At 58.3% G+C, this 17949-nt stretch overlaps 1 protein-coding gene across 1 annotated transcript; it reads left to right on the top strand.

Annotated features, from left to right (window-relative positions):
* Nucleotides 1-120: 120 nt before the first annotated feature.
* COL1A1 (collagen type I alpha 1 chain) lies at nucleotides 121-16648 on the top strand. Its single transcript, XM_024234928.3, has 51 exons — nucleotides 121-473; nucleotides 1946-2140; nucleotides 2282-2316; nucleotides 2419-2454; nucleotides 2546-2647; nucleotides 3370-3441; nucleotides 3672-3716; nucleotides 3878-3931; nucleotides 4095-4148; nucleotides 4647-4700; nucleotides 4817-4870; nucleotides 5210-5263; nucleotides 5352-5396; nucleotides 5513-5566; nucleotides 5680-5724; nucleotides 5903-5956; nucleotides 6213-6311; nucleotides 6400-6444; nucleotides 6545-6643; nucleotides 6775-6828; nucleotides 7047-7154; nucleotides 7249-7302; nucleotides 7428-7526; nucleotides 7692-7745; nucleotides 7834-7932; nucleotides 8861-8914; nucleotides 9058-9111; nucleotides 9215-9268; nucleotides 9380-9433; nucleotides 9883-9927; nucleotides 10021-10119; nucleotides 10417-10524; nucleotides 10983-11090; nucleotides 11311-11364; nucleotides 11527-11580; nucleotides 11799-11906; nucleotides 11994-12047; nucleotides 12174-12227; nucleotides 12368-12529; nucleotides 12631-12738; nucleotides 12896-13003; nucleotides 13109-13162; nucleotides 13267-13374; nucleotides 13755-13808; nucleotides 13920-14027; nucleotides 14344-14397; nucleotides 14759-14866; nucleotides 14959-15241; nucleotides 15374-15564; nucleotides 15861-16103; nucleotides 16233-16648. The coding sequence occupies exons 1-51, from the start codon at nucleotides 371-373 to the stop codon at nucleotides 16377-16379; spliced, it is 4395 nt and encodes a 1464-aa protein (XP_024090696.2). The 5' UTR covers nucleotides 121-370; the 3' UTR covers nucleotides 16380-16648.
* Nucleotides 16649-17949: the final 1301 nt, after the last annotated feature.

The following is a 17949-nucleotide window of genomic DNA, read 5'->3' on the forward strand; positions in this document are numbered from 1 at the left end:
CACCCCTACCACAGCACCTCTGGCCCAGGCTGGGCTGGGGGGCTGGGGAGGCAGAGCTGCGAAGGGGGGAGATGTGGGGTGGACTCCCTTCCCTCCTCCTCCCCCTCTCCATTCCAACTCCCAAATTGGGGGCCGGGCCAGGCAGCTCTGATTGGCTGGGGCACGGGCAGCCGGCTCCCCCTCTCCGAGGGGCAGGGTTCCTCCCTGCTCTCCATCAGGACAGTATAAAAGGGGCCCGGGCCAGTCGTCGGAGCAGACGGGAGTTTCTCCTCGGGGTCGGAGCAGGAGGCACGCGGAGTGTGAGGCCACGCATGAGCGGACGCTAACCCCCTCCCCAGCCGCAAAGAGTCTACATGTCTAGGGTCTAGACATGTTCAGCTTTGTGGACCTCCGGCTCCTGCTCCTCTTAGCGGCCACCGCCCTCCTGACGCACGGCCAAGAGGAAGGCCAAGTCGAGGGCCAAGACGAAGACAGTAAGTCCCAAACTTTTGGAAGTGCAAGGATACTGTATATCGCGCCTTGCGCTTGGTCCCAGGGGCCACGGCTTAAACCGAGACATGGATGCTCCGGAGACTCGGGAATGGAAGGGAGATGATGAGGGCTCTTCCTCGGCGCCCTGAGACAGGAGGGAGCTCACCCTGGGGCGAGGTTGGGGTTGAACGCACCCCGGGAGCGGGAGGTGAGGGTGGAGCGCTGCGTGAGTCGGTGCAAGAGAGAATCTCGAGCGCCCAACCGGGAAAGTGGGGATCTGGGTGCAGAGGGAGGAAAGCACGTCGAAGATGGGATGGGGGCGCCGAGCGGGGCATTTGAAGCCCAAGATGTAGAAGCAATCAGGAAGGCCGTGGGATGATTCATAAGGAAAGATTGTCCTCTCTGCGGGCTAGACTGTTGCTGGGGCCGTGGGGGTGCTGGGCCGCGGCGGAGGGGGCGCGGAGCGTGGGCGGGTGGAGGATGAGCAACTTTGGCGCTGACTCGGCGGGGCGGGGTCCTTGCGCCCCCTGCTGACCGATGCTGAGCACTGCGTCTCCTGGTCCAACGCTTATTGGGGCAGGAGCCGGAGCGGGAAGACCCGGGTTATTGCTGGATGCGGACCCCACCTCTAGATCTGTAAAGTAAAGCCGGGGATGGGGCAGCCCAAGCCTCTTAAAGAGGTAGTCGGGCAGGCGAGGTCGGCCCCGCCTCGGCCGCATTGCTTAGCGTTGCCCGACACCTAGTGGCCGTTTGGGGAGCTGCTAGCGCGGTGGGAGTGGTTAGCTAACTTCTGGACTATTTGCGGACTTTTTGGTTCTTTGGCTAAAAGTGACCTGGAGGCATTGGCTGGCTTTGGGGGACTCGGGATGGCCCCGAGAGCAGGCTTTTAAGATGTCTAGGTGCTGGAGGTTAGGGTGTCTCCTAATTTTGAGGTACACTTCAAGTCTTGGGGGGCCTCCCCTCCAATCAGCCGTTCCCATTCTCCTAACCCCGCCCCCGCCACCCCACCTGCCCAGGGAATGGAGGCGGGATGAGGGCTGGACCTCCCTTCTCTCCTCCCGCGCCCTCCTTCTGTCTCCACCATGCAAGCCACTCCCCACGAGCCTGCCCTCCCGATGGGGCCCCTCCTATTCTCCCCCCGCCCTCCCCCTCCCACCCTGTGGTTTTTATTTCACTTTGGGCTGAGGTTGGAGTTGGAAGCTACCGCGGACTAAAGCTTTGTTTAAATTCCTGAGAACTGGAAAGAGTTACAGCCTCCCTGGCCAGGCGCCTCGGCGCTGTCACCCGCGCTGATGAGGAGCAGGCGAGCTTTTAAGGATTTGAGGAAAGAGGAACGGGGGGAGGGGCGGGAAGTGAAAAATCCAAGTGTGCCTCTTAGACCTGGGGGAAAGGTGGTTAAGGCGGGGGTCTTGGAGCCCCAAGGTGGGGGTCGCAGTCACTACTGACAACGCCCCTCTTCTTCCGCCTGTCCCAGTCCCACCAATCACCTGCGTACAGAACGGCCTCAGGTACCATGACCGAGACGTGTGGAAACCCGAGCCCTGCCGGATCTGCGTCTGCGACAACGGCAAGGTGTTGTGCGATGACGTGATCTGTGACGAGACCAAGAACTGCCCCGGCGCCGAAGTCCCCGAGGGCGAGTGCTGTCCCGTCTGCCCCGACGGCTCAGGTGCTGCTGCGCTCGGGGCCTGGGGCCTGGAGCTGGGGCTGGGGGTGGTCGGCGCGCGCTGGCCCTCCGTGCTAGAGGCCTCTGCCGACGGGAGCAGCATTAGCAAACCTTGGCTCTAACGCGCGTCTCTTCGTCCCCCAGAGTCACCCACCGACCAAGAAACCACCGGCGTCGAGGTAATCTCCTGCCCTCGAATTTTGCCCCTGCGCGGCCCGTGACTCCTCACAGTCCTCCCTTCTCTAACCTGGCCTCCTGTTTCTTCTCCCCCAATCCCACAGGGACCCAAGGGAGACACTGGTCCCCGAGGCCCAAGGGTAAGCGTTGCACTCTGGGCTGTGGGGGGGCTGCAGGTGGGCGTGGCTCCTGGCCCCACGCTCACTCCGGCCCCGTCCTCTCCCCCTGCAGGGACCCGCAGGCCCCCCTGGCCGAGATGGCATCCCTGGACAGCCTGGACTTCCCGGACCCCCCGGACCCCCCGGACCTCCCGGACCCCCTGGCCTCGGAGGAGTAAGTGGAGAGGCCTTGTGTGTCCACTCCCCCCTGTTTTGTTTTTGTTTTTGGCAAATGACATAATTTTATACTTTGAAATAATTTCAAACTTACAGAAAAGTTGCGAGAATCCTACAGGAAACTCTCACATACCCTTCACAGTTTGTGACATGTGCTTTATTAGTCTCTGTTTATGTATATGTATCTTTTTTTTTCTGAACTGTTTGAGTAAGTTGCTAACATCAGGCTCTTTTGCGCCTAAATACTTGGGTGTGTTTTTCCTAAAAACAAGAGCATTCTCTTAACTGACCATACACAATGATTAAATTCACTCTCTAATGTGCAGTCCATATTCAAAGTTCACCGATGTCCCAATAATGTCTTTTATAGATTCCACCCCCCACCACCCCAATCTGGGATCCAGTCCAGGATTATGAATTGCGTTTAATCATCATGTCTCTAGTTTCCACAAATGTAGAACGTTCCTCAGACTTTCTTTGTCTTTCGTGGCACTGGGAGTTTTGAAGAGTCCAGTTGTTTTGCAGATCGTCCCTCAATTTGGGATTGTCTGATTAGATTAGATGCAGGGATGCATTTTTGGCAGGAATATCTTAAAAGCAATGTTATTCTTCTCAGCACATCACACCAGGAAGTGCATGATGTCAGTTTCTTCCATCCTCAGTGCCGTCTGCTGCCTTTCAATTCACTGTCCTGACCCTGACTTCTCTTGTTTGTTCTAGAACTTTGCTCCCCAGCTGTCTTATGGCTACGATGAGAAATCAACCGGAGGAATTTCCGTGCCTGGCCCCATGGTGAGCCAGCAGGGGGAGCAGAGATGACAGAAGAGAGAATGGGTATCCAGAGGAGGTGGGCATAGGCGGCTGGTATAGACAGCTTGGGAGGTCAAGATCACCTTTGGGACCTCAGGGTCCAGAAAGGATGCAGGACGACGACTGGGTGGTCCCAACAGGCATGAATGACTACATCCACATGCTTTCCTACAGAGGGATCACCATGACCCCCCTTTCTTCTCCTTCTATAGGGTCCCTCTGGTCCTCGTGGTCTCCCTGGCCCCCCTGGTGCACCTGTGAGTATCCAGGACATCTTCATATGCCTCCTTGGGCTTTGGTCTTTTAGAGGGAAGACTGAGATGAGGGCAGAGGGGATGCTCAGAGATCTCTTGGTAAGATTGGAGAAGGTTGACAGGGACTTGCCTTCTAACCCCATCTTTCTTTCCTTCTTCTCAAGGGTCCTCAAGGCTTCCAAGGTCCCCCTGGTGAGCCTGGCGAGCCTGGAGCTTCAGTAAGCACTCTCTATACAGATACACACTCCTTCTACAAACACACAGACTCTCCTATCGAAGAACTCCCAGGCCTGGGGTCTTCCTTACCTCTTCCCTTCATTCCCAGCCTTCCCCTTCTTTTTTTCTTATCCATATTCTAACTACCTCTTCTATCTTTTCTAGGGTCCCATGGGTCCCCGAGGTCCCCCTGGCCCCCCTGGAAAGAACGGAGATGATGTAAGTATCCCCAGCAAGGAGGTACCATCTGACTGCATGGCCTCCATGGGTTGCGTCCTGCAATTTCCACTCCACCACATTTGGGAACGATACTCAGAGGAAGGAGGGCAAGTCCTTTCTGATGCACGGACTGCCCTGGAACAATGATCTTTTCCTTTAGTGAGATGATTCCATGTCCCTAACAAAGTGACTGTTCTCCTCACCCCAGCCACCTTAGAGTAATCCCCAACCCTATCCCTTTGGGGAAATTGGTGCACAGATGGTGAGATTAAAATGCTGGTGACAGAAGTAGACAGAAATTCCTTTAGAGGCACTCAGATTTCACCAAACGAAGGTTTCACTGTAGATTTAAACTGAGCTGTAGATTCAAAGATAAGATTCTGGGCCCCCAAACCTGACCTGCAACAATCCAAAGAAGACTGAGACCTTCTCCTCTTTTCCAGCCCCTGGGTGGTGGTGGGGAGGCAGGGGCATGATGGTCTTTTCTCTCCCTCTCAGGGGGAAGCTGGAAAACCTGGTCGTCCTGGTGAGCGTGGGCCTCCTGGGCCTCAGGTGAGCGGGGCGCTGTGGCTGAACCTGGGCTTCACTGCACTTGGGCTTCATTTAGGAGCTGGGTCCACAGTGGTGTGTTCTAATGGCTCTTCCTTGTCTTCTTCATCTCTCTCCAGGGTGCTCGAGGATTGCCCGGAACAGCTGGCCTCCCTGGAATGAAGGGACACAGAGTGAGTTACCTTTGAGTCATTTAAGCTCCCCAAGTCCCTAGCATACCCCCATCCAGTCCCAGCCTCTTCCCCAAAAGATCCTGAGTTGCATCATGGTGGGTGGCAGCTACAGAAGTCCCAAGGGACAGAGAGTGGACATCCAAAAGCACCTCCCTCCATGGGAAAGCAGTCCCGATTAAACGATTGGGTGAGATCTAGAGCCAGTTGGGGTTTAGTCTAGCTCAGAAACCGGGGGATGGCGGTGATGGCCTCCCAAGGCTCTTTCTCAGATCTAGGTGGGTGTCAAGTCTGTTCCACCCCCTCCACAGGTTCTCACGTTCTACCTCTTTCCTGCTTTAGGGTTTCAGTGGTTTGGATGGTGCCAAGGGAGATGCTGGTCCTGCTGGTCCCAAGGTAAGAGGCTGTCTGAATATCATGGTCCTCCACATCCCCGGAGTCCCACCATGAATGAATTTCTCACTCATTATTCTCTGTTCTACAGGGTGAGCCTGGCAGCCCTGGTGAAAATGGAGCTCCTGGTCAGATGGTGAGTGTGCCCAGTTCCAGAGGGCAGGGATGGGGCAGGAGGCAGGGGCAAGATGGAGGCCTGGGGGAACGAGGCTGTCTCCCATCTCATCTGACTTCTCTTGGTTTGGTTGTCAGGGCCCCCGTGGTCTGCCTGGTGAGAGAGGTCGCCCTGGAGCCCCTGGCCCTGCTGTAAGTATTCCTGGCCCCTTGGGGATCCCTGAGCTCTGGAAGGGGCTCCCCAGGAACTCTGGGGACTGGCCAGTGCTCAGTGGACTTAACGGGGCTTCCCCTCTCTCCTGCAGGGTGCTCGCGGAAATGATGGTGCTACTGGTGCTGCCGGACCCCCTGTGAGTGTGGCCTGTAGGCCTCAGGGCCTGGGAGTGGGGAGGGGTCTCAGTGTCTCCTCTTGGGGCTGACAATGGGGGCAGGTTATGTTGGTCTGAACCCCAGGACTTCCTCTGTCTCAGGGTGTGACTTGCAGCTGCCATCTCTTCCTTCTCGCTAACATCTCCATTTCATTCACAGGGTCCCACCGGCCCCGCCGGTCCTCCTGGCTTCCCTGGTGCTGTTGGTGCTAAGGTGAGACCCCCACTCTCCTCTAAGCATGACCCTTATTGGCCAAGGGGTTCATGTCTCCCTGTTCCCCAAACCAAAGGGACCCAGAGTGGCAAGAGAGCAGCCCATTCACTAACACCTTTGTCCTGGGGTCTCCGTCTCTGATCTTAGAGTCCTGATCATTGCTCTCCTGTCCCTGTCTCCCCCTCCTCCTGCCATCCCGAGAGGCAAGGTTGGGTTTCCCAGGGTGGCTTCTGATATGTCCTTTCTTCCGATTCAGGGTGAAGCTGGTCCCCAAGGGCCCCGAGGCTCTGAAGGTCCCCAGGGTGTGCGTGGTGAGCCTGGCCCCCCTGGCCCTGCTGGTGCTGCTGGCCCTGCTGTAAGTGTCCCCGCCTCAGTGTCTCCTTTGCCACTTTCTAACCTCAGAGTCCTTGCCTGTCGCTCACACTCCTTTCTCTGTGCCACAGGGAAACCCTGGTGCTGATGGACAGCCTGGTGCTAAAGGTGCCAATGTAAGTATGCTGCCAGGCTTCAGTCCCACTCCTGCTGCCTGCAGCCTGCCTGCCCCTTTCCCTCTGCTCCTAGGCTCACCTGGCTGTCTGTCTCCCACAGGGTGCTCCTGGTATTGCTGGTGCTCCTGGCTTCCCTGGTGCCCGAGGCCCCTCTGGACCCCAGGGCCCCGGCGGCCCTCCTGGTCCAAAGGGTAACAGCGTGAGTACCAAACTCTCCCTTCTGCCTGCCCCATGCACTGGCTCCACTGCGGCTCTCATCTGGGGAGCAGAAAGATGCAGGCCAACTGAGCGCCCCCGACTCTCAGCTCATCCTCTTGTCCCCCCTTGCAGGGTGAACCTGGTGCTCCCGGCAGCAAAGGAGACACTGGTGCTAAGGGAGAGCCCGTAAGTCTCCCTGCCATCCTTCTTGCAGCCCAGCCCACCCTGCCCTAGGAGCCCCCTGAGGGAAATCCAGAAAGGAAGAGGAGCCCCTAGTGTTCTGGGGGAGTCCCTGCCCCACCCCCAGGAACCCCTGATGCTGGAGACTGAGCCTCAGCCGGCTCTGAGGCTGGCACAGGATGGCCCCTCACCACAGGCTGCCTCCTCCTCTCGGCCCTCTCCAGGGCCCCGTTGGTGTTCAAGGACCCCCTGGCCCTGCTGGAGAGGAAGGAAAGCGAGGAGCTCGAGGTGAACCCGGACCTACTGGCCTGCCCGGACCCCCTGGCGAGCGTGTAAGTGTCCCTGCCCGCCCCCTCCCGCTCCACCCTCAGTGCCTGGCTGGTGCCCGTGTGTCTCGGAGTTCACTGGCCTCCTCTCCTCCTGCAGGGTGGACCTGGTAGCCGTGGTTTCCCTGGCGCAGATGGTGTTGCTGGTCCCAAGGTAACCTCTCCTTGAGGCCGGGGGGCTAACACTACCGCTCCCTGGGCATCTTCTTCCTCTTTTGGCCCATGGCAAAGAGCCACAAACTTGAGACCCTAACTGTTCCTGTGACTTCCCCCAACCAGGGTCCCGCTGGTGAACGTGGTTCTCCTGGCCCTGCTGGCCCCAAAGGATCTCCTGGTGAAGCTGGTCGTCCCGGTGAAGCTGGTCTGCCTGGTGCCAAGGTGAGGCCCCAGCCCTGCGGCCTGGCTTGGCCAGGCCCTGACCATCCCATGTAGGGTCTGGGATGAGGCATTGTGGAGCAGGCCCAGGGGTCTGCCCTCCAGAGTCCTCCCCCACCTCCATCATGCTTCTCCCCAAATCCCACTCATACCTCTCTGCCTCCCTAGGGTCTGACTGGAAGCCCTGGCAGCCCTGGTCCTGATGGCAAAACTGGCCCCCCTGTAAGTATCACTCCCCCTGAACCCCCTGCCACTGTCCTGTCTGCCTCCCTGCTATCCTCACCACTGCTTTCATGCCTCCCATCCTTAGGGTCCCGCTGGTCAAGATGGTCGCCCCGGACCCCCAGGCCCCCCTGGTGCCCGTGGTCAGGCTGGTGTGATGGGATTTCCTGGACCTAAAGGTGCTGCTGTGAGTATTCAGTGAGGATCCATGAAGAGCCAGGGACAGACACACCTGAGACTCGAAGGAGTCCTGGGCTCTGGGCTCATCTCTGCTGCTGACCTGCCGTGTGGCCACTCACTCTCGCTTTCTGGACCTCAGCCTCCCTATCTGTAAAATGAAAGACTTCTCGGTGGGGCGCAATGGCTCATGCCTGTAATCCCAGCACTTTGGGAGGCCGAGGCGGGCAGACCATGAGGTCAGGAGTTTGAGACCAGTCTGGCCAACATAGTGAAACCACGTCTCTACTAAAAATACAAAAAATTAGCTGGGTGTGGTGGTGTGCACCTGTAATCCCAGCTAGTCAGGAGGCTGAGGCAGGAGAACTGCATGAACCCAGGAGGTGGAGGTTGCAGTGAGCCGAGATCGCGCCATTGCACTCCAGCCTGGGCAACAGTGCAAGATTCCGTCTCAAAAAAAAAAAAAAAAGAAAAAGAAAGAAAGAAAGAAAGAAAAAGAAAAAATGAAACACTTCTCCAGGCTCCGTGACCACTGCTCTGTCCTGGAAATAAGTGTTGTTGGTGGCCCTCCACCCCTGACACGTGGGGATAGGACAGGCCTTTGATGTGTTAGGCACCCCCAGTCTTGGTGGGTTCTTTGAGGTCCAAAAGGAGATAGCAGAGGAGATGAAAGCCCTTTGCAGTGCAGGCCACAGCGGGCATCTAACAGGGAAAAGGCAGGGGAGAGGGTGCAGGAGGAGGAGCCTGGAAGGACATCTTGGGAGGAGTGGGCTCAGAAGGGGCCCAGCAAGAAGCACTTGCAGGGGCATTCCCCGGGGGCCAAACAGTCTTTTGAAAAGAAAGTCCCTTAAAAAGTCCCACTCAGAGTAAATGAGAGGCCCCAGGAGGCCCTGGCTTCTCATTTCAGCCCCCTCAACCCTAACTCCCTTTCTCCACAGGGAGAGCCCGGCAAGGCTGGAGAGCGAGGTGTTCCCGGACCGCCTGGCGCTGTCGTAAGTATCTCCTTTTCGTTCCTACCACCTTCCCGTTGCTGCCCCGGCACTTTTTCCTCCCTGCAGGAGGGGTGCTAGAGGCCACAGTCCTTGGCTGCTCGGGGCCTCCTAACCCTGAGTTCCCCTTTGCTCTCTCCCCGCAGGGTCCTGCTGGCAAAGATGGAGAGGCTGGAGCTCAAGGACCCCCTGGCCCTGCTGTGAGTGTCCCTGATGGGGAGATCTGGGGAGCAGAAAAGGGGAGACACCCTCAGCCCCTCGTCTCCTCAGCCTCCCCGTGACCATAGTATTCTCTCTGTGCAGGGTCCCGCTGGCGAGAGAGGTGAACAAGGCCCTGCTGGCTCCCCTGGATTCCAGGTGAGGCCTCATGGCTGTCAGGGTTCTGGGAGGTAGGGGTGGGAAACACCTCTTTGGTCTCTTCCAGATTCTAAACCTTCCCTCCCTTCTTCCCCCATTTCCCACCTACAGGGTCTCCCTGGTCCTGCTGGTCCTCCCGGTGAAGCAGGCAAACCTGGTGAACAGGTAAGAGGGAGCAGCCGGCCAGAGGGGTGGGAGATGCAGCGAATCCAGAGGGACAGGCCCCTGCTCCTAGCTAATCAGACAGCCATCAACTAGAGGGATTGAGGTTAAACGCCAGAAAGAACTTCCTACCATGAAGGGAGCAGCACAGAGGGAAGTGGGGGCTGCATGATTGCTAGTCTGGGTGACTTCTTTTAAGAGCTGCTGGAATATGCTGTGACTTTCCCTCAACCTCCTATTGATAAATCTTGGTCCATAGTTTGGGGAGGGGTGAGGCCTTTGACACATCCCTAGGAGGAAGAGAGGGGCTGTTTGGGATAATTCCAATTCAGTGCTGAGAAGGGGTTCCTCTCTAATCACGGCCAGCTCCCAGGAGGAGGGACAGTGCTTTCCAGCAGAGTGGCCCCAGGTAGGTTTTGCTCACTGTCTGTTCCTCCCTCCCTCCCCCTCAGGGTGTTCCTGGAGACCTTGGTGCCCCCGGCCCCTCTGGAGCAAGAGTAAGTAGGCCTCTCTCGCTGCATCCATCAAGGTGCCTTGTACTTGGCCCTGTCTCCAGAGCAGCCGTCACACGCCCTGTCCTTCCCTTCTAGGGCGAGAGAGGTTTCCCTGGCGAGCGTGGTGTGCAAGGTCCCCCTGGTCCTGCTGGTCCCCGAGGGGCCAACGGTGCTCCCGGCAATGATGGTGCTAAGGTGAGGGCAGCGTGGAAGGGGCTCTGGAAAGTAGCCCAGGGACCAGGTCTCACCCATCCTGCAGCAGGGGATGGCTGGCTATGACCAAAGTCATGGAGATAGGGTGCGGGGTTGGGGGAAAAGACCAGGGTAGGGGCCCACACACAGCCTGGAGTCTGGGCTGTGAGTCTTTTCATCTTTTCTCAAGGCTTGTCATTGGCCTTGGAAACAAGCCTGGGAGATACCAAGCGGGGCTTAGGGCTGTGACCCACTCTTGGGGCCCCAGGCCTCACTCCAGTCTTCTTGGTTGTCACATAGGGTGATGCTGGTGCCCCTGGAGCTCCCGGTAGCCAGGGTGCCCCTGGCCTTCAGGGAATGCCTGGTGAACGTGGTGCAGCTGGTCTTCCAGGGCCTAAGGGTGACAGAGTAAGTTCAACCGTCCCCCTCCCCTGAGCCCTACATGGCTCCCATCTCTGCCTGCTTTGAATCCCTCAGCATCTCTCCTTCTCTCTGGGATCTGTCCCTCTTCTCACTAATCCTCCCCTCTTCCCCTTTCCCCTCTGGCCTTTTTGCTGATGAATCCTCTCCTTGTGGTCCAGGCCCGTCTCTCCCCATGAGTTACCATGGTGATGAGAGGTAGGGGCATCTCCTTGAAGGAGGCTCCCTTATTCATCCCGCTACACGAGTCAGGGGCCTCTTAACCTCAGTTCCACCTGAGTCTCCAGGCAGGCACCCTTTTTCCTGAGAGAATCTTTGGGTCCTTGGCTCAGGTGGAGGCAGGGCAGAGCTGCAGAGGGCCTCTCAGGAAACCCAGACACAAGCAGAACACTGTAGGTCACCTCCTTGCCCCACACTGGAAATCTCAAGCTTATCCATGTCTTTAGGGTGATGCTGGTCCCAAAGGTGCTGATGGCTCTCCTGGCAAAGATGGCGTCCGTGGTCTGACTGGCCCCATTGGTCCTCCTGGCCCTGCTGGTGCCCCTGGTGACAAGGTGAGGTGGCCGCTTCCCCACCTTCTGCCCTAACACATAGGCTCCTCAGCAGGCCTGGGCACGGTTCCGTGGGGTTGCATTGGGAGAGCAGGTCCTGCCAAACTGAGCTGTCAACCTGGGAACCTGGAGGGACCAGAAGGAGGGGAGGCTCTCCTGGGGCCATCTACTAGGAGTATTCAGGGGAGGCCCTGACCCTGAGCCTCTTGTCCCTTGCTCTCAGGGTGAAACTGGTCCCAGCGGCCCTGCTGGTCCCACTGGAGCTCGTGGTGCCCCCGTAAGTACAGAAGACCTGTTAAGACCCCGTACTTGGCCCTTCCCTCCCTTCACACAGCACCCCTGGCCCTGTCTGTGCCTCCACCCCTTGCCTCTCCCCTCACCGCATCCCCGCCTTCCCTCATGTCAGCGCATCTCTCCAATCTGCCTCCTTTTCTTCTAGGGAGACCGTGGTGAGCCTGGTCCCCCTGGCCCTGCTGGCTTCGCTGGCCCCCCTGTGAGTACCAAGACCCCCGTCATTTTTCATCACCGACTGGGACCTGGGACCTCGAGGGACGGAATGAGGACAAAGGCGTCAGCCATCCTCAGGGGAGAAGGGTGGAGACGGGATTGTTTCCCACCCTAGCATCTTCCTGCCTCGTTTACTGCTCCTCCCCCAGCCGGTGGAAACTCCTGCCTCCTTCCCTCCACTCACCGCCCTGCTTCCTCCCCTAGGGTGCTGATGGCCAACCTGGTGCTAAAGGCGAACCTGGTGATGCTGGTGCTAAAGGCGATGCTGGTCCCCCTGGCCCTGCCGGACCCGCTGGACCCCCTGGCCCCATTGTGAGTGGCTTGCCCTCTGTGCCCACGATGCTGGTGGCCTGGGACCCAGGACGGGTCCAGGCTTGATGCCTCTGTGCTCTCCTACAGGGTAATGTTGGTGCTCCTGGAGCCAAAGGTGCTCGCGGCAGCGCTGGTCCCCCTGTGAGTGTCACCCGCCTCTCTGCTGAGCCTCTCCCCTCTCCCCAGGCAGCGGTGGCAGGTGAGGGCAGCTGGGTCGGGTGAGTTGGCTGTTCCCCCTCTGACTGTTCCTGTGTTCTCTCCTTCCAGGGTGCTACTGGTTTCCCTGGTGCTGCTGGCCGAGTCGGTCCTCCTGGCCCCTCTGTAAGTCTCTGCAGCAGAGTCCACTGCTCTAGGTTGGGGGTGCTGGGTGGGGGCTGCCAGAAGGATGGTGGGTCCGACTGAGGACCCAGTAATGCACCAGAGCCCCCTGGAGTCTGACAGCCCCTCCTATCCCCATCCAGGGAAATGCTGGACCCCCTGGCCCTCCTGGTCCTGCTGGCAAAGAAGGCGGCAAAGGTCCCCGTGGTGAGACTGGCCCTGCTGGACGTCCTGGTGAAGTTGGTCCCCCTGGTCCCCCTGGCCCTGCTGGCGAGAAAGGATCCCCTGGTGCTGATGGTCCTGCTGTAAGTGCCAGCTCAGATCTCTGCAGCTCCAGAGGTGTCCAGAGCTGGGGAGGGGTCCCTGTGCTGCTGTCCGGCACCTCACCCCTGTTTGCCTCCCAAAGGGTGCTCCTGGTACTCCCGGGCCTCAAGGTATTGCTGGACAGCGTGGTGTGGTCGGCCTGCCTGGTCAGAGAGGAGAAAGAGGCTTCCCTGGTCTTCCTGGCCCCTCTGTAAGTTCCCCCCTCCCCTTGGGGGGCCCTGAGAAAAACCTTCACAGGACTTGGAGTGGGGCGGAGCCAAGGAGAACAGATTTGGTAGAGATGACCCCAGCAGACTCAAGGGTCCTCCCAGACCCTATCTCTGGCCTGACTCTTTCTTCTCCCTTAGGGTGAACCTGGCAAACAAGGTCCCTCTGGAGCAAGTGGTGAACGTGGTCCCCCTGGTCCCATGGGCCCCCCTGGATTGGCTGGACCCCCTGGTGAATCTGGACGTGAGGTGAGCAGTCCCCAGCCCCCATGCCAGTACCCTCAGCATGGCCATTGTGGCCTTGCCTAAGCCCTCTTCCCCGGCTGACTCTCACTTCTCTCTCTCTCTCTGCAGGGAGCTCCTGGCGCCGAAGGTTCCCCTGGACGAGACGGTTCTCCTGGTGCCAAGGTAAGATGGCGACACTCCATGACCACAGCCTTGTCTGCTGCTTCCCTGCCCCATCCTGGCCCTTCAGTCGTGGCTGACCCATATTCCCCTGCTCTCCCCGCCAGGGTGACCGTGGTGAGACCGGCCCCGCTGGACCCCCTGGTGCTCCTGGTGCTCCTGGTGCCCCTGGCCCCGTTGGCCCTGCTGGCAAGAGTGGTGATCGTGGTGAGACTGTAAGTAGCTGGGCTCCAGTTCTCTGTGTCTGGTCAGGCCAGGGACTCTCCAGGCCTCCTCAGAGGCCTGGGGATGGGTGTCGGACTTCACCCAGGCAGGAGGAGGAAAGGAGATCCTGCAAGATGTCCGGGCCTTAATCCAAAAAACTGAGTTAAAGCTCAGCCCCAAGTCCCCTCTCCCAGACAGGACCCCCTCTCCCGTGAGTTGGCCCCAGCTCCCGTGAAGATTGCAGTGGGGAGGTTTCCCTGGGAGTTGGGAGAGATGGCCACAGTGGGAAGCAGCTGAGGAGAGAGAGATCTAGCTGAGGGGAGGCCTCATCCTGCAGCCCCAGCCTCAGCCTCCCCTGGCCAAGAGCTCATGCTTTCCTTGCTCTCCGCAGGGTCCTGCTGGTCCCGCCGGTCCTGTTGGCCCTGTTGGCACCCGTGGCCCCGCTGTAAGTACCCTGCTGTGTCCGCATGCCTTCAGAACTCTACAGATGCGGACAGTGCCCCACTTGATGCCAATGGAACTTCTGCCTGACAGTTTGTCCCTTTCTCTCTTCTAGGGACCCCAAGGCCCCCGTGGTGACAAGGGTGAGACAGGCGAACAGGGCGACAGAGGCATAAAGGGTCACCGTGGCTTCTCTGGCCTCCAGGGTCCCCCTGGCCCTCCTGTGAGTATGCTCAGCCCCTCCCCAGTCCCCATGCTGTGCTGTGTGATAGGAGGGGGAGCTTAGCCTCAGTTTCTCCCTCTGGATAGTCATTCTTTCTCCTCCCTGGTGGGGACTGGAGTCTAAAGATTTATGGGCATGTCCAAGTAGCTTCTGAGAGGGTGAGGGGTACACAGAGAGGGATTATGGGAGAGGTCTCTGCCTATGGACACCCTCGGGCTAGATTTCCAGAATGACGAAGGGGCATGGGTTGCCCACACTGCCCTTGTCTACATTTGACCCTCACTGGGCCTGAATTGCCTTTTTATCTGTCCTTCAGGGCTCTCCTGGTGAACAAGGTCCCTCTGGAGCCTCTGGTCCTGCTGGTCCCCGAGTAAGTCATGCCTTCTCTCTCCTCTTCCTGAGCCCCAAGCCCAGGCTTACCTCGGGGACCCTTGCCAGGGACTCAGGCACCCTTTGCCTCTCTGGAGAAGGGTTCAGGGACAGGGAGTGGGCAAAGAAAGGAAGAATCCTGAACAAACAATCTGATCTAGCTTTGGCCTCTCTGCTCCCCAATCCGTCCTCCCCTGGCTCAGCGGCTGGAAGGAGCTATGGCATGTCCTATGGAAAGAGGCTGAGACTGGCTCTATGAGGCCGTGGAGCCAGAGCCAGCAGGGAGGGTGGTGGGCTTCTCCTCCAGAGCTGGGGTTGTTCAGGCTCTGGCAGCCTTTCTCAAACCATTTCCCCCACTACAGGGTCCCCCTGGCTCTGCTGGTGCTCCTGGCAAAGATGGACTCAACGGTCTCCCTGGTCCCATTGGGCCCCCTGGTCCTCGCGGTCGCACTGGTGATGCTGGTCCTGTTGTACGTAGCCCCTCATCCCCTCTGCTTGTGGCCCTCCAGCCCCCAAAGCAATTGGATGCCGGTAATCCCCACTCTCCTCCTTCTCTGTGCAGGGTCCCCCCGGCCCTCCCGGACCTCCTGGTCCCCCTGGTCCTCCCAGCGGTGGTTTCGACTTCAGCTTCCTGCCCCAGCCACCTCAAGAGAAGGCTCACGATGGTGGCCGCTACTACCGGGCTGATGACGCCAATGTGGTTCGTGACCGTGACCTCGAGGTGGACACCACCCTCAAGAGCCTGAGCCAACAGATCGAGAACATCCGGAGCCCCGAGGGCAGCCGCAAGAACCCCGCCCGCACCTGCCGCGACCTCAAGATGTGCCACTCTGACTGGAAGAGCGGTGAGGGCCTGCCCTAGCCTCTCCCTCCCTCCTACTCCTGCCATGCCAGGGTCCCCATGCCCATATGTGCCCCTACCATATGGTGCTGGCTGCTCCCCTTCCCTGACTCCATCTTGCCCTGCCCTACCACAGGAGAGTACTGGATTGACCCCAACCAAGGCTGCAACCTGGATGCCATCAAAGTCTTCTGCAACATGGAGACTGGTGAGACCTGCGTGTACCCCACTCAGCCCAGTGTGGCCCAGAAGAACTGGTACATCAGCAAGAACCCCAAGGACAAGAGGCATGTCTGGTTTGGCGAGAGCATGACCGATGGATTCCAGGTGCGTGAGCTGGACCTCAGAGCCAGTGTTAGGAGATGGGCTAGCCCAGTGCTCAGAAGGGACATGAAGTTCTGGAGTAGGTCTCTGCTAAGGGTGATGGTCAGAGCTGGGCTGGGAGGCAGGGGTCTCAGGTCCCTGACAATGGTTCAGACACAGGCTGCCTATGGGCAGGTGGTGCCTTCTCTTGATATAACGGTGCATTGGGCAGCTGTCTGAGGACCCTGGACAGGGAGGCCAGGCAGGACTAGAGTTTCCCGCATAGCGGCTCACTCTTCCCTCTCTCCCCGCCCCTGCAGTTTGAGTATGGCGGCCAGGGCTCTGACCCTGCTGACGTGGCCATCCAGCTGACCTTCCTGCGCCTGATGTCCACCGAGGCCTCCCAGAACATCACCTACCACTGCAAGAACAGCGTGGCCTACATGGACCAGCAGACTGGCAACCTCAAGAAGGCCCTGCTCCTCCAGGGCTCCAACGAGATCGAGATCCGCGCCGAGGGCAACAGCCGCTTCACCTACAGCGTCACTGTCGACGGCTGCACGGTGAGTGCCCAGAATCCCCAGGCAGGGCCCCACCTCTCCGGCCTTGGGCTTTTTGGGCAGGCCACAGGACCCTCTTTCCATCACTCCCACGTGGTAATGCCCCCTCCCATTGTCTCCGCCCCACCCCAGAGTCACACCGGAGCCTGGGGCAAGACAGTGATCGAATACAAAACCACCAAGACCTCCCGCCTGCCCATCATCGATGTGGCCCCCTTGGACGTTGGCGCCCCAGACCAGGAATTCGGCTTCGACGTTGGCCCAGTCTGCTTCCTGTAAACTCCCTCCATCCCAACCTGGCTCCCTCCCACCCAACCAACTTTCCCCCCAACCCGGAAACAGACAAGCAACCCAAACTGAACCCCCCCAAAAGCCAAAAAATGGGAGACAATTTCACATGGACTTTGGAAAATATTTTTTTCCTTTGCATTCATCTCTCAAACTTAGTTTTTATCTTTGACCAACCGAACATGACCAAAAACCAAAAGTGCATTCAACCTTACCAAAAAAAAAAAAAAAAAAGAATAAATAACTTTTTAAAAAAGGAAGCTTGGTCCACTTGCTTGAAGACCCATGCGGGGGTAAGTCCCTTTCTGCCCGTTGGGTTTATGAAACCCCAACGCTGCCCTTTCTGCTCCTTTCTCCACACCCCCCCTTGGGGCCTCCCCTCCACTCCTTCCCAAATCTGTCTCCCCAGAAGACACAGGAAACAATGCATTGTCTGCCCAGCAATCAAAGGCAATGCTCAAACACCCAAGTGGCCCCCACCCTCAGCCCACTCCTGCCCGCCCAGTACCCCCCCAGACCCTGGGAGACCTGGGGTTCTCAGACTGCCAAAGAAGCCTTGCCATCTGGTGCTCCCATGGCTCTTGCAACATCTCCCCTTCGTTTTTGAGGGGGTCATGCCAGGGGAGCCACCAGCCCCTCACTGGGTTCGGAGGAGAATCAGGAAGGGCCACGACAAAGCAGAAACATCGGATTTGGGGAACGCGTGTCAATCCCTCGTGCCGCAGGGCTGGGCGGGAGAGACTGTTCTGTTCCTTGTGTAACTGTGTTGCTGAAAGACTACCTCGTTCTTGTCTTGATGTGTCACCGGGGCAACTGCCTGGGGGCGGGGATGGGGGCAGGGTGGAAGCGGCTCCCCATTTTATACCAAAGGTGCTACATCTATGTGATGGGTGGGGTGGGGAGGGAATCACTGGTGCTATAGAAATTGAGATGCCCCCCCAGGCCAGCAAATGTTCCTTTTTGTTCAAAGTCTATTTTTATTCCTTGATATTTTTCTTTTTTTTTTTTTTTGTGGATGGGGACTTGTGAATTTTTCTAAAGGTGCTATTTAACATGGGAGGAGAGCGTGTGCGGCTCCAGCCCAGCCCGCTGCTCACTTTCCACCGTCTCTCCACCTGCCTCTGGCTTCTTAGGCCTCTGCTCTCCGACCTCTCTCCTCTGAAACCCTCCTCCACAGCTGCAGCCCATCCTCCCGGCTCTCTCCTAGTCTGTCCTGCGTCCTCTGTCCCCGGGTTTCAGAGACAACTTCCCAAAGCACAAAGCAGTTTTTCCCCCTAGGGGTGGGAGGAAGCAAAAGACTCTGTACCTATTTTGTATGTGTATAATAATTTGAGATGTTTTTAATTATTTTGATTGCTGGAATAAAGCATGTGGAAATGACCCAAACATAATCCGCAGTGGCCTCCTAATTTCCTTCTTTGGAGTTGGGGGAGGGGGAGACATGGGGAAGGGGCTTTGGGGTGGTGGGCTTGCCTTCCATTCTTGCCCTTTCCCTCCCCACTATTCTCTTCTAGATCCCTCCATAGCCCTGCTCCCCTTTCTCTCACGCTTCTTATACCTC

This window comes from Pongo abelii, chromosome 19 (assembly GCF_028885655.2).
Source record: "Pongo abelii isolate AG06213 chromosome 19, NHGRI_mPonAbe1-v2.0_pri, whole genome shotgun sequence".
In the NCBI taxonomy this organism is placed as follows: domain Eukaryota; kingdom Metazoa; phylum Chordata; class Mammalia; order Primates; family Hominidae; genus Pongo; species Pongo abelii.

Excerpts from the sequence above, each read along its gene's own strand:
- COL1A1 (XM_024234928.3), top strand. The coding sequence starts at position 371 with ATGTTCAGCTTTGTGGACCTCCGGCTCCTGCTCCTCTTAGCGGCCACC. Across the intron at positions 2,455-2,545 it reads CTGGTCCCCGAGGCCCAAGG|GGACCCGCAGGCCCCCCTGG; the intron begins GTAAGCGTTGCA and ends CTCCCCCTGCAG. Across the intron at positions 11,581-11,798 it reads CTGGCTTCGCTGGCCCCCCT|GGTGCTGATGGCCAACCTGG; the intron begins GTGAGTACCAAG and ends TTCCTCCCCTAG.